Source organism: Pempheris klunzingeri, chromosome 13, assembly GCF_042242105.1.
Source record: "Pempheris klunzingeri isolate RE-2024b chromosome 13, fPemKlu1.hap1, whole genome shotgun sequence".
In the NCBI taxonomy this organism is placed as follows: Eukaryota; Metazoa; Chordata; class Actinopteri; order Acropomatiformes; family Pempheridae; genus Pempheris; species Pempheris klunzingeri.
In genome coordinates this window covers 17,041,766-17,054,654 of record NC_092024.1, presented here as the reverse complement: position 1 = coordinate 17,054,654, position 12,889 = coordinate 17,041,766, and the positions used below count along the sequence as shown (strand labels likewise).

At 44.1% G+C, this 12,889-nt stretch overlaps 1 protein-coding gene across 1 annotated transcript; it reads right to left on the bottom strand.

The window, feature by feature from the left end:
* Positions 1-1,042: 1,042 nt before the first annotated feature.
* LOC139212088 (SLIT and NTRK-like protein 3) lies at positions 1,043-12,402 on the bottom strand. Its single transcript, XM_070842546.1, has 6 exons — positions 12,187-12,402; positions 11,750-12,001; positions 11,423-11,538; positions 10,244-11,173; positions 8,721-8,940; positions 1,043-2,188 (listed from the first exon to the last, which is right to left on the bottom strand). The coding sequence occupies exons 1-6, from the start codon at positions 12,400-12,402 to the stop codon at positions 1,043-1,045; spliced, it is 2,880 nt and encodes a 959-aa protein (XP_070698647.1).
* Between the last annotated feature and the right edge of the window lie 487 nt (positions 12,403-12,889).

Here is a 12,889-nt window from a genome sequence, read left to right as displayed (position 1 = left end):
GCCACAATGCCCTTCTCTGTGCACCAGCCTTCCTTTGTTTTGTCTTGCATTAAAAAAAAAAAGAAAAAAAAAAAAAATCTGTATCCTTTCATCCATAAAACCAGAATTTTTCTCATAATTTCCACTCAGCAACCAACTATTCCTGGATAAGTCCCCCACCTAGCCCTGTAAAAATTCAACTGGATAAGCAAATTAAGTTAACTGGATGAGAAGAAAATGAACTGAACTGCATACAAACAACTCCAATATTGACTGGGTATATTACTATTTTTGGCTCATCCAGGGAATGCAATTATTCGGCGGCTTTGATTGGTTTCATTCTCAGTCGTCCATCAGCGTCCCATCCGTTGGTAGTCAAACCTCTTTGTTTAGATAAATAGATCTGTATTCATAGAAAAATAAGCATTGACCACACTGCTGGCTGTTCATTGCTAAGGCACTTGGCTGTTTTCAGTCATTTCTCTCCCTCTCACTTTGTCTCGTGTCGTTTCTCCATCTTGCATGTCCGCTCAGCTGGCTCCACACCTTCCGGTAATCACAGTTTATGACTCTGTGTTTGATGTTGCAAAGAGCTGGTGTGTTTCACCTCCACGCAGGTCTTTTGAGAGTGATAATATGAACATTGACGCCCACCACCATCACCACCACCACCACGCTGCCTCCTGCTCATTGTGGGGCTCAGTAGAAAAACTGAGCCTCGGTATGTTACGATAGTGAGGCGTAATGGAGGGAAAAATCTGTAATAGCTGCAGCTGAAGTTTCGCCTCCAGACAGATATCTGGGATCAGCTAATCCTTGCCAAATACCAACCTATACACCAGTAGTGGGGAAAATACAAAAACTGACCTCAGCTTGTTATCCAGGAATAAACATAGTGTGTAGTGTGGTCCCGCTCCCCCACAGGCTCCTCTCAAAGCCACACCAGCCTCTGTACAGGAGTCATTGTTACTGGATGATTCATCACCAGAGAGGGAGATGATGAGGAGACAAGAGAAGAGGGGTAGCAGGAAGAGGAGGAGGAGGGGAAGGAAGAGGAGGAGTGTTAAAACTGGTAAGAGCGGTCCAGCACCTCCATGTAGTCCGGTGTGGTCCTCAGTCTGGCTCTCTGCTCTCCCACCCCCTGCTCGCTCTGGCTGCTGTTACTACCGCCTGCCGTGGAGCTGCCGGTTGTGACCACGAGCGTTTGGTCCGGTCTGGCATCCTGTTTGGAGTCTTGGGGGTGAGGGTAGCGGGGCGGCGGCCTCGCGTACATGTCTGGCAGGTCTCTGAACTCGGGGGCAGGGAGTCTGAAGAGGCAGTCGACCAGTTCAACCTTAGGGGTGGGACCCTGGCTGTCGATCACTGTGGGGCAGAGGATGCCATTCCCGTGGAGGCCGGCGAGCGGCCCCATTGCTCCCGTAACGGTGTTGATGGGGGATGAGGAGACCTCCAGAGTCCACTCCCTCTCCTTCTCTGCTGCCGAGCAGTATCCTCCCTCGCTCTCTTTGGAAGCTGCAAACGTCTGCTGCTGCTGCTGCTGTGGTCGCTGTTTCACCGCTGCATCCTGCTCCTCTTTGTAGATGGAGCTGCTACACATGTGTGAGGCTGCAGCGGGGTTGGGACCTTTTGACGCAGCCTCCGGGGGCAAGATGGTGTCGTAGACGTGGTTGTGTTCGGGTGGAGGTAGAGGTGGCGTCTCCGGGAGGCCGTGGTGATGGTGGTGGTGGTGGTGGTGCGTCTGCTCGGTGAAGATTCCACACTCCATCTGGATGCCCGCCAAGTCTACCTCTCCCTGGCGACGGAATGGCAGCTTGTCCCTCCTCCTCAGGGCGTAGGCGATTAGTGCCGCAGCCGCGAAGAATGCCGACACGAACAACACCAGCAGGCTGAGCACTAACACCGACAGAGGGATTGAATCTTTCCCCGGTGGGATCAGGGAGCCCAGTCCTGAGCCGGGGTAGCCAACCGATACACCTCTGTCTGCGGCTGTGGAGGTGGCCGTCTGCTCCTTATGCTCCTGGTCCTCCTGGGGCTCCAGCTCGGGGCAGAGCAGCTCCATGGAGAGGGAGCGGAGGTCTACACCTTTGGTCTTTTCTGGGGAATGGCAAACCACCTCTCCCACCACCACCACCGCGCTGAGCCCCTCCAGCCAACGCTTCAGTGGAGCTGCTTCACAGTTGCACTCCCACGGGTTCTGCTGCAGGTCCACCTGGAGAAACACATGAAACACACCACAGCACGCTGTCATTGTGCAGTAGGACACTAATTACTGGTCTGCCATGCAATGCAAATTCATGAATCAATTTGTAGAATGCAAACAGAAAACAGCTAATTTTGCTGACAGCCTTGTGATATATATTAGTAACTTGGTAACTGTCTCTTCAGCTGAAGAATAGGCCGGCACTCTAATGGGATGACAACAAGAAAAATGATGTTTTCTCTGCTACCTTTGCCTTTCACCGGCAAGAATGTATAGAAAATGAGTTTTACAGCATTTGCTTAATAGAATACAGCTCTCCGCGATGGCGTTTTGAAATATGCAGGTGATGTAAGGTACTGATTAAATGTAAATAATGTTATTATGGGGTCATCAAAACAGTGAAGTGCTTACATTTCCTGAATGGCCGTACAGTGGCATGATATTTTCTCAGTAATAGAGAGCGATTTGCGCAGTGACCAATTCAACTTGTACCTCCCACGAGGGCTCTCTTTAAAACCTGTTCACACGTGTACTACAGCAGGTTACACGAATATTTTACTTCAGAGTTTAGACAAGTGGTTATTGACAATACTCTGGTTTTGTGTGACCAGCATATGAGAGTATCACACTGCTTTGTTTTCAACAATAGACGTCATGTGATGATGCAACTCTATAATCCAAGAGGTATGTGTGCTAATTCATTCTCTCATTGCCAGTCATTTTGATTGCGTGTCCTAAAAACAAACTCAAATATTCACTTTTCTTCACTAGGAAATGGCTAAAGCAGATTATGCACAAAGGGATTCACTTACATCTCACTGTATTGTCTGCAGAACTGATCTGTTCCATATCTTTAGCAATGACACTGGCAATGAAAGCTGATACTCTCTCTGTCACACTTCCAAGGGGCTTGCACAAATGTTGTCATGCTAATTTGGTTAGGACATTTCCCTGGCTTGTAGAAATAGATGGATGCTTTTTGAGATGATTCAGCATTGCCGTTGTGGGAGCCTTGTTACGGCTACTTCCCCATGCCTCACACTGATCAGCAGGATGCTCCTTCTCTTTATTGAAGTTAGCCCACTGTGGGCTTTTGTGTGGCTTTGTTAATGACATAATTGCAACTGGAGGGTAAGTAGAAACAACACTGTGCCTCTGATTTAACTCAGTTTGAACACTTTCATTATATTAAAAGGTCTACTGATAAGTGCGGTTTTCCATGTTTCAGCATGATAGTGACACAACCGGGCTGTAAGTCAGCATGAATGCACATTAAAAAACAAGATGACATTTAAAATAAACACTGTATGACCAGAATGTCAGCTTGTTTTTGCAGTTTCGTAACTTTAATAAGTACAAGCCTCCCTCTGGTTGAAATTCTTGAGGCAATTTATTTCAGGTTTTGTTTGCTTTCACGCAGATCCCGAGGGCTCTATCTTCTTCTCTTTTGCAAGCATCTGTCCAACATGTCCAACACCGTTTACAATTTATACGCCTGGTCACCTAGTGTGTGATTCACTGTCAACCTGTCAATCAACGCTCTGTTGTGAAGGAAAATTACAGACCTCAACTCAGCCCAACAGGTGGCTAGTTGCAGAGAAAGTGCATGAAACCAGTATATATATTTTTTGTGAACACAAAGGTTTTTAGTAAACTTACAAAGTCACAAACAGTATTTAATGAAACACAAAGTCTACTCAGTATACTCTGGTGATTAAACCAGCCACCAGAGGCTTGTTTAAATGTTACAGTTTTAGCATCAAACATTCACTGTTTGATGCTGCTTGTGATCCTACAAAGGGAGAAATTCATGAGAAACACAAAAAAACCCATCTTCTGTCAGAATATGTATTTAGCCTGACTTGAATAATGGCATCAATTTTGGATGGAAACTGCCACGCTTCAGCCGCAGAGGAGTACATTAGCTCTTGTGGGTTTTATCATTATGATGGAGATCAAAGATCAAGCAATTATTGTCCAAGATTTACTTGGGAGCCATAAAAAAAAAAAATCACATCAGGGAGAAATTCAGGATATTCTTAGCAAGCAATGTGCCTTATAATTGATCACTTTGCCCAAACGGCAATATCCTGTCAGTCATCAGAATTGCTCCAGTTATTTTACAGAATAAAGTCAATATAAGCAGGTTTTGGAAGTTCTGGTGCAGCATTTTGCAATAGTCTCTGATGACGAGATGCCCCTGAGCTCCAGTTTGTTAAGCCCTCTCCATACTGATGAATACGTCTCATTGTCTTTTGAATAATACACGGACTGAAAAATGAAACGAGTGCGTTTGAAGAAGAATCTGCTGAATATGCAAAACGTAGTTTTTCTGAAAAATGTGTATATTGGAAAACTGTCTTCACAGCTACAGTATATGTGAGATGTTATCCATACAGAGCCAGAGAAATGCGTTGAAGCGAGACACTCATGGATGCTCTTACACTGTTAGATTTCATCGGTCTGTGATGCTGAGTGAATTCCAGGAGGTTTTGTTTTTTTTGTAGTGCTGTAATTTACTTTCATAGTGTACTCACGCTCCCTCTGCCTGCCTCGTCGACTTCTACCTCGGATAGTGATTTCCCATATTTCCCAGAGCGACTTCAACAACCCCTTGAGAAGGGGCATGAACTCGTTCTATCCAGCAGTTTGTGTTTCATGTAGGTGGAGAGAGAGAGCAGTAGTAATAGCAAAGAGCAAAGAGCAAGAGTTTTTGGTCAATTGAGGCTATTGTCAGTGGAGAAATTGGCATCTCTGCCTCTGTGTGATTGCCGAACATCAGTGCAACATGGCAAGTGTAGAAATAAGCCCTTGATCTTTTATTCAGAAGGAAAACAAACACTGACTTTTAATACCGCTATATCAGATATCTGTATTTTCTGTGTTCAAAATGTGCTGCAAAAGTGCAACGGAAGTATGTAGACATGGCATGACTGTGCAGAAAAATACTACACAACAAAATAAGCACAGGAATCGAAGCTTTTCAATCTGTTTGTCCATTTCTGTGACTTCTGTGAAATGTTCACAACTTCTTTAAATCGGTCTGACCAATAATCCAACATTATTCTTGAATCGGTCACAGGATGACACGTTAAATGCTTGGAATAAATGTTGTCCCTGTAAAAGCAGAACAACACTTTAAGAATCATTTGACTCAGAGGAATGAAACTTCCAGCAGTGTGATTTCAGTGGAATATTAATCACGTCTGTGTCGTCCAACCCTACAAGTAACTGACTAAATGTTGTTATCATTACAAAATTACTGAGAGAATCCTGTCTTTATTTTGCAAGAAAAATCATCTCGCAGTGCAGCGCCGTCCGGAAATAGAAACTACATTGGTATGCATGCCAGACTGGTCGAACTCCTAAACAGCTAAAAGCCTGCTATTTGAGGGACTTTTATTGAGCTAATGTATTTATGCTCAAAACACCTGTGGTATTTGTGTTTTTTGCTGTGCTGAGCAGTTCCCTGTGAAATATTGGCTGATATTACAAAAAAAAAAGTATATAACTTGTTTTCAGCACATAAACATATCAAGTGGTTTGTTTTGTGGTTCAGGAAATATTTACTACACAGGATATAAACCAGCCAACTGGAAATAATGGCCAGAATAAGAGAAGCAAAAGTACACGCAGGCAATCTTTTAATGTGATCTAGCGAGGACATCAGTGGTTATACTGAACTCTTTTACCTGAATATCAGTTGATTTTTAAATAGAAATACTACTTTCCACACTCAGCTCAGCACCATTTGACTGCCCGAGCTACAAGGCTAGCTGCTGGCCACTTTAGCACCACTTGCTAACCCAAAATATTTTAATAGTGAAACTCTGACAACATAAAGTTTAAAAATGCGGTAAATAAGTATTAGAAAATTATGAAGCAGTCTTATTAAAAATTCATGTCACAGACTGCAATGTTCATTTTTTATAAGCTAAGCAACCACTTCACCATCGCTAGCTGGTAGTCTGAAACTGTACAAAATTAGCTTCTTCGAGCAGTGTTTATAAGGTTAATAGCTCAGCAGCCTCCTATCTGCAGCAGAGTTAAAACATTCTGATTTATTCTGCAGCTTTTACAGTCTTTCAATAAGCATTTAACCAGGATGTCATGTACTGTAGCTTAGCAGTGCCACTGCTACAAGCTAATGGCTCAGTCGGTGACAATGATAATTCACTATAGTCAGTTTGGCTTGATGATTCAGGAGCAATGCAAATGTTTTTATTTCAAACTGTTTTTGTACTGAAACTAGATGTAATGTGCTAATAAGTGCACTTTAGAGGTGCTGATAGGTGGATTTTGTTAGCTCGGGGCAGAGCAGAGCCAGCCCCTGTTTCCCAGTCTTTAAGAATTACGTCTCGCAATAAGCAAACTGGCTGCTGGCTGCAGCCTCATATTGAACAGACTGATATGAGAGTGGTATCAATCCTCTCATCTAACTCGGCAAGAAAGTGAATAAATGTATTCCACAAAATGTCAACCTGCCCCCTTAAAGGTTAGTTCGAACCAAACACCTTTAAAAAGTGCGAAAACTGACTAAGTCAAACTGTAGCGTACGTGGGAAGATGAAGTATTTACACTGACTCGAGTTAAACTGATGATCAGGTGAATATTAGTTGGGCGTTTAATGCCCAGGGTGAATACTGTGTTGCTTTCATCAGTCTTTTTGGAGAGCGTATTTCTATCTGGCAAGGTGAGATGTGGCTCTGGGCAAATTTCTTCATTGCAGCTGGCAGTGTTGAGACAGACCTGCCCTACTACACAACTTGTTTGTTGCATTTACTGGCAAAGACATATGTATTCCTGAACTGTACGTATTGCTGGCATCCACTCAGATGCTGATTCACCCAGCTCGCTTTTCTGTTATTTTTTTCCCTCTGCCTTTCATTGCTCTTTTGTTGCCATCAATTCTGGCTTAAAGAAATTATAGACAAAATGGCAATTTTCTCTGTAATGTTTCACTAATTGTTATTCCAATTAGTGGTGACATCAGGGAGGTATTTTTCTTTTCAGTGCATGTAAGTGGGTGTAACTGTATAATCCTGTTCTTGATGGTGACAACGACTCTAAGCTATACATGCTGCTGCTTTATGATAATCAAAATGGACTGTTTTTTTTTTCTTCTGTTTTTTTTCTTCTTTACAGCAGCTGCGAGCTTTACCCTGCTTCCATCTGTGTTACCCTTTGATTTTAGAGTGCAAACTCTGGCTGCAAAACCACACGCCAGAGCCCAGAAATCCCACTTCCCGAGCTTCAAACAGGCCAGCAGTAAGTCAACAGGTGATATCATTGTCACATTATTTTCTGCAGTCCGTGGCCAGCGCTAATGTGGCTTTGTCAGAGTAATAACAACCCTGGTAAATGAATGAATTCAATTACTGTGCTACAGATTTTGAGCACTACAATGGTGATACCGCTGGGCTTTATGAATGTGGCCCACAGTGTACTTCCATTTGGTGGATGGGTTAATGTGCATGGACATCAGAGGCGTATAACACCACAAAAATATAATACACTTCTACATGGTTCCTCCAGCTCCAGAAACCACTGTCGTCCTTCCCCTGAGCAAACATTTAGGAACAGCCTCTCAACTGCCAGCCTCACCCACACTACCTAGAATCAGGAATTTTTCATGGAGCCAAGTAAAATGAAAATTCACAATGACATTCAGGCTAATCCACACCCACCTTACCTCATTCTACTCTGGCTGTCTAAGAAAAGCCTGGTACACTAAATTTGCTGAAGTGAGAGGAGGCAGGATGAAAAAATGTAATACCTCGGTTGTTGGTCCTTATCTGTGCATTGTGTACAGCAACCAGTCACATAATGCTGCAGTCCAAATGTGCAAGGTAAGGTCTTACCCAAACAGCGAATTTAACACATAACGCACTGTAGTTTATACCGTCTATTTACTACTGTAAGAGGTGTATTAATTACAACCATGCTGAAAAACTTGTGGGGTTCAGCTTTCTCCAGTTTAGCTCCTGATTTATTAAGACCACTTATGCAAATGGAGTCAATTGCAATTTTCCAATTAGAATACCTGAGGCGCAACCATAGTCCCACATGCCACAGTAGAGCTCTCAAAACAACAGACGATGCAGATGACAGAGAACACTGCATCTGTGCCGGTGGCCAGGAGATCAGGGGCTGCCAGAAGTTTTAAATGCGGGCGTGACTTTATCCAAGATCTCAGTTCGTTTTGTTTATTTCATCAAGCTGTGATAATGTAATGTGTCTTGGCAATCAATTATTTCTTTTAATTTCATCGTGTGACATTTGAAACAAATATACTCTGTATAATTATGCACATTTTCGTTTAGTAAATCAACGGGGGTGATCCAATTCAATAATCTCCGTTTTTCACCCTGGCACTGTCACTCAACAAAATGCATGTTATTTGGTCAAAATTCGCTGAAAGCCCTGTGCCATGTATCTGACTCATTTACACACGGGCAGGTTAGCAAATCAGAATCATTTTTTCAAGCATCCATCTGCACTGAAACCCCCTCAGTCATTCTGCGAATAGGTTTCCACCAACCTGTACCAGTCCGGTGAGGTGTTCCAGCACGCCAATCATAGGGAGCTGCAGAAGGTGGTTGTTTCTCAGATTGAGGCGAGCCAGATTAACTCCAGAAAACACACCAAGAGGGAGGCTCCGCAGCAGGTTGGCGTTGAGGAACAACAGCTGAAGGGACGGCATGGAATTGAAGGTCCCAGGATCCACCTCACGGATCTCGTTGTACTCAAAATAAAGGTACCTAGAGAGGAGGGGACAGTGTCACAGTCCGTATACATGACAGTAAAGTCACATTCATTTAATAACATTACAAAAAGCAGACCATCTGTTTGCCTGCCTTTGTCTTAACTATGTATAAATAAGTAATTCTTAATTAAAGCACAGTGTGAGGTTTAAATTTATTTATTTAGAAGTATTCTGTAGGTAATTTATCTCTCCTGCAACCCAGCATGGTAATTACAATAATGAATATTTATGTACAGGAGTCATAACAGAAATTTGACTTAATCTGCCCTTTCGCTGTTCGCAGCTTATTAGCTGATCCATATCAGATCATAATGTGTAATTTTGCACTGATGACTAGTTACATCATGTCAAATTCAAGACTCTTTTTTAAACTTTTTTTTTTTTTTCTCAATAATAAAAATGAGTGTGCGGGAAGAAATAAATATGGCTGGAGACTCTTTCTTGCATGCTGGTCATCCAGTATGCTTTGCTGCAACACATCTGGCTTAAATCTACCACTTACTCACCCTGGAGTCCCTAACACAGGCTAACGAGAGGTTAAGGGAAACACTTTTTGAATGTCCTCAGGGGATCTTTATTATTGATTAATAGTCAAATTAATGGGCCTGTAGATTTTCCGAACCTTATCTTCAAATATAGAGACGGCGGAGCTGAAAACTAAAGGCTAAATGTTGTCCTGAATACAATTTAGTGGCACAAACCTTCTCATTCTTTACAGCAGAGGATAAAGGCTGACCTGGTGTCTTGATCAAACATCACAATGTTTAGCTCACTGACTAAATACAATTACTGACTCTACTCTAGATCTTTGCTGTATACATTATTTGAAGAGTAATTATCTTTGTAAACCTAATCTGACAATGATGCATGTGCATCATTCTGATGACTCGTTTTTAAAAGCCTTTTTCCAAAAAGCTAATTCCTGGCATCATCCAGACGACTCGACGCCTTATCAACACCTCTGTATGCAAATACAAAAAAACATTAATTTTCACGTTGTCACTCATACCATGGCTCACACCTCAACTGAAGCATGCCATCAGGCAGCGTGACTAACAAATGACACTCCTGGAAGAGAATGGGCACCTTTCATTTCAAGCAAACTCTGGCATAATGGTAATCAAAATGTTCTGCTCTGCGCTATGCCAGTACTAGAGTGAAATTAATTTCCACATACTTATAAACAAATGTCTAAATACCTAAGTTGACAGGTGGTTTCAGTTTATGAATTTGTTTTAAGTGCAGCGAAGGCAAAGTGCTTAAAATGCTGGAAGTGAATAAAAATACAAAAATCCTACCCTAGATTTTGCAGTCCCAGGAACATGTGGGGGCTTAGCTTCTGTAGGTTGTTCCCGTTCAGGTAGAGGCTCCTCAGGCTCGTCAGGCTGGAAAAGGCCCCCTCCTGGAGGTAGGAGATGCGGTTGTTCCCCAGGTGAAGCAGGTCAAGGCTGGAGAAATTCCAGAAGTCTGTGCGGTAGATCCTCTGGATTAAATTTCCACTCAGGTACAGCTTGCGTCCGTTGAGAGGCCGCGGTGTGAGCTGGGACACGTTGAGGAAGCCGTTCTCCTTGCAGTTGACGGTCAGTCCCAGGTCTGTGATGTGCAGGTTGCAAGTGCAGCCCAGCGGACAAATTATGGGGATGGGGGGTCGTGTTTGGTAGCCAGCCACGGGGGGATTCTGGTTGGGCATCAGACTGCGAGGTGTGGGAGATATTCTGGAGGGTCGAGGCCTTTTTGTCGGCCTCGGATGCCTCTCCCTGTCTTTACGCTCAGCTGAGGAAGAGGACGACGAAGTGGAGGAAGTATGAGTGTTCTGGCGGGAGCCGTGGACCATGGAGGAGGGTTTAGTCGGCCTGACTCTCCCTGGGTGGGAGTTGGGTTTAGAGTTTGGGGGCAAATGTTGGGGCTGTGATCCTGCCGATGGACCACCCCCTTCTCCTTGTAGTTCTTTATCCGGGAGGTCGGCACACAGCTCCTTGCGTGGGATTTCCCTCAGGTCCTTGCCGTGAAGGTGGAAGGGATATTCACAGGTAACTTCCCCGACTACAGCCGTGTAGGGGATCTGACCCAACCACTGCTGTAGCTGCACTGCCTCGCAGCCACAATTCCAGGGATTCTCCTCCAGCTGTAGCTCCATCAGGGAGCGACCAACGTACTCCAGGGTCCCAGCATATGCTAGGCTCTTCAGACGGTTTCCCCGCAGGTCCAGATGAGTCAGAGACACAGATCTGGAGCAGGAGTAGGAGGGGGATAGTTAGCTAGGTTAGATGAAAGGACAACGTGATAGTAAATGAAAATAAAGGTTCACACATTCGATTGCTGAGAAATCTGCTTTTTATCCGATGATTAATCTGTCTTTCATTATATGAAATACTATGCCACAAAAACATTAATTAAACAATTCAACTGGACTGATATTTCTACAGATCAGTCCCTGCAAAATTCAAAAGCTTTACAGTAAGTAATCTGAATCTAACCTGAACAGATGAGCAGGCAAGACAGGGATCAGGTTGTCGTTGAGGATGAGAACCCGGAGCTTGTAGAGGAACCTCAGAGCACCGCTGTCGATTCTTTTGATCACGTTGTAATCGGCCTGCAGGTAAAAAGAGAAAATGTGACGAACATCTAATTGCAGCAATTGAAAAATAGACTGAATGCAGCAGGAGAGCTGAGGCACCCTCCGTTTGAAAATGCAACTCAAGACAGCTGCTAGCAGTTGACTACTTATATCAGAACTGTCCATGGTAATCTTGGCCGAATTTGTCAATAATCCCATCAATCACGGATTATATTCTCAAGCCTACCTGGAGGTATTCCAGAGCCTCTAAGCCGGCAAAGGTGTCATTTCTGAAGACCTCCAGCTTGTTCTCGTGGAGGTACAGTCGTCTCAGTTTAGCCAACCCGTTGAAAGCTCCCACTCGGATGTCCTGGAGTGCATTGTTACCAAGGTTTATCGACACTGCGTTGCCTAGGTGCTGAAACCCGTTGCTATAGAGACGCCTCAGAGAGTTCCTCTGGAGGTTGAGTTTGAAAGGGCGTACCCACGACTGTGACACCTAAATGATTAATTAGAGGTCTTATTAGTTATCTTATTAATTACATGAATTGAGCAGTTTGAAATACCCATATGCCACATTAGAGACAGGATATTAGACTTGGAGATACGGTATGTTAATGAGATAAATGACAGCGCAATAAAGTGCTGTGCAGTTCCTGCCAGATAAATGAACAGGGATGTTACCTGGCTGACATTAGTGAAGCTCCGCCCATCGCAGTGCACGTGCAGCACGCCCTCTTTGACCTCGCACGTGCACGGCTCGAAGCACGGCTCATCCACCTCCTCCTCGGAGTTGTCGACTAGAGGGGTGTGTGTGGAGGTGGGGGTAGGGGTGGGGGTGTGTGACGCCCGACACAGACACACACACCCCAGGACCACTGCCAGAGCGACCCACTGCATCCTCCTGCTTCTCCCTCTCAGCTCAGCAGCCTGGGGCTACAGCCCGGCATCGGCCCCTCACCGCACTACACGGCAAGGCACGGCAGATGTATGCATACAATCACACACACGCACACACACGCACACACACACACACACACACACAGGAGTGCAAACAGCCAGAGAGACAACGGCAAAAGTCAGTTCAGGATGAATCAGATTGATGATACATCACAGGCATACTAAAGCAGTCAGAAAATAAAAGTTAAATCACATGGACAGGAGTGCCATGGGGAAAGAATTACATTAAGGCCAACTTGAGGCCACAGTATGCAATGATATGAGCAGAACCATGGTAAACATGTAAGATGCACTAAGCAAAGGGAAACAAGGATTTTGATTTACAAGGTTCACCCAAGCAGGAAATATTGATTTAAAAACATCAAGCTGAACAATCTCTCAGCTGCTACAAACGTTGGCTTTGAATTAAAAATTCAAATACTGACAT

What these genes read in the sequence shown, in the direction of transcription:
- LOC139212088 (XM_070842546.1), bottom strand. Translation starts at nt 12,402, where the DNA reads ATGCAGTGGGTCGCTCTGGCAGTGGTCCTGGGGTGTGTGTGTCTGTGT. An exon ending in CTGGGACTGCAAAATCTAGG is followed by an intron (nt 8,941 to 10,243) that starts GTAGGATTTTTG and finishes CCTCCTCTCTAG; the next exon opens with GTACCTTTATTTTGAGTACA. An exon ending in ACCTCACCGGACTGGTACAG is followed by an intron (nt 2,189 to 8,720) that starts GTTGGTGGAAAC and finishes GTGTTTCTCCAG; the next exon opens with GTGGACCTGCAGCAGAACCC.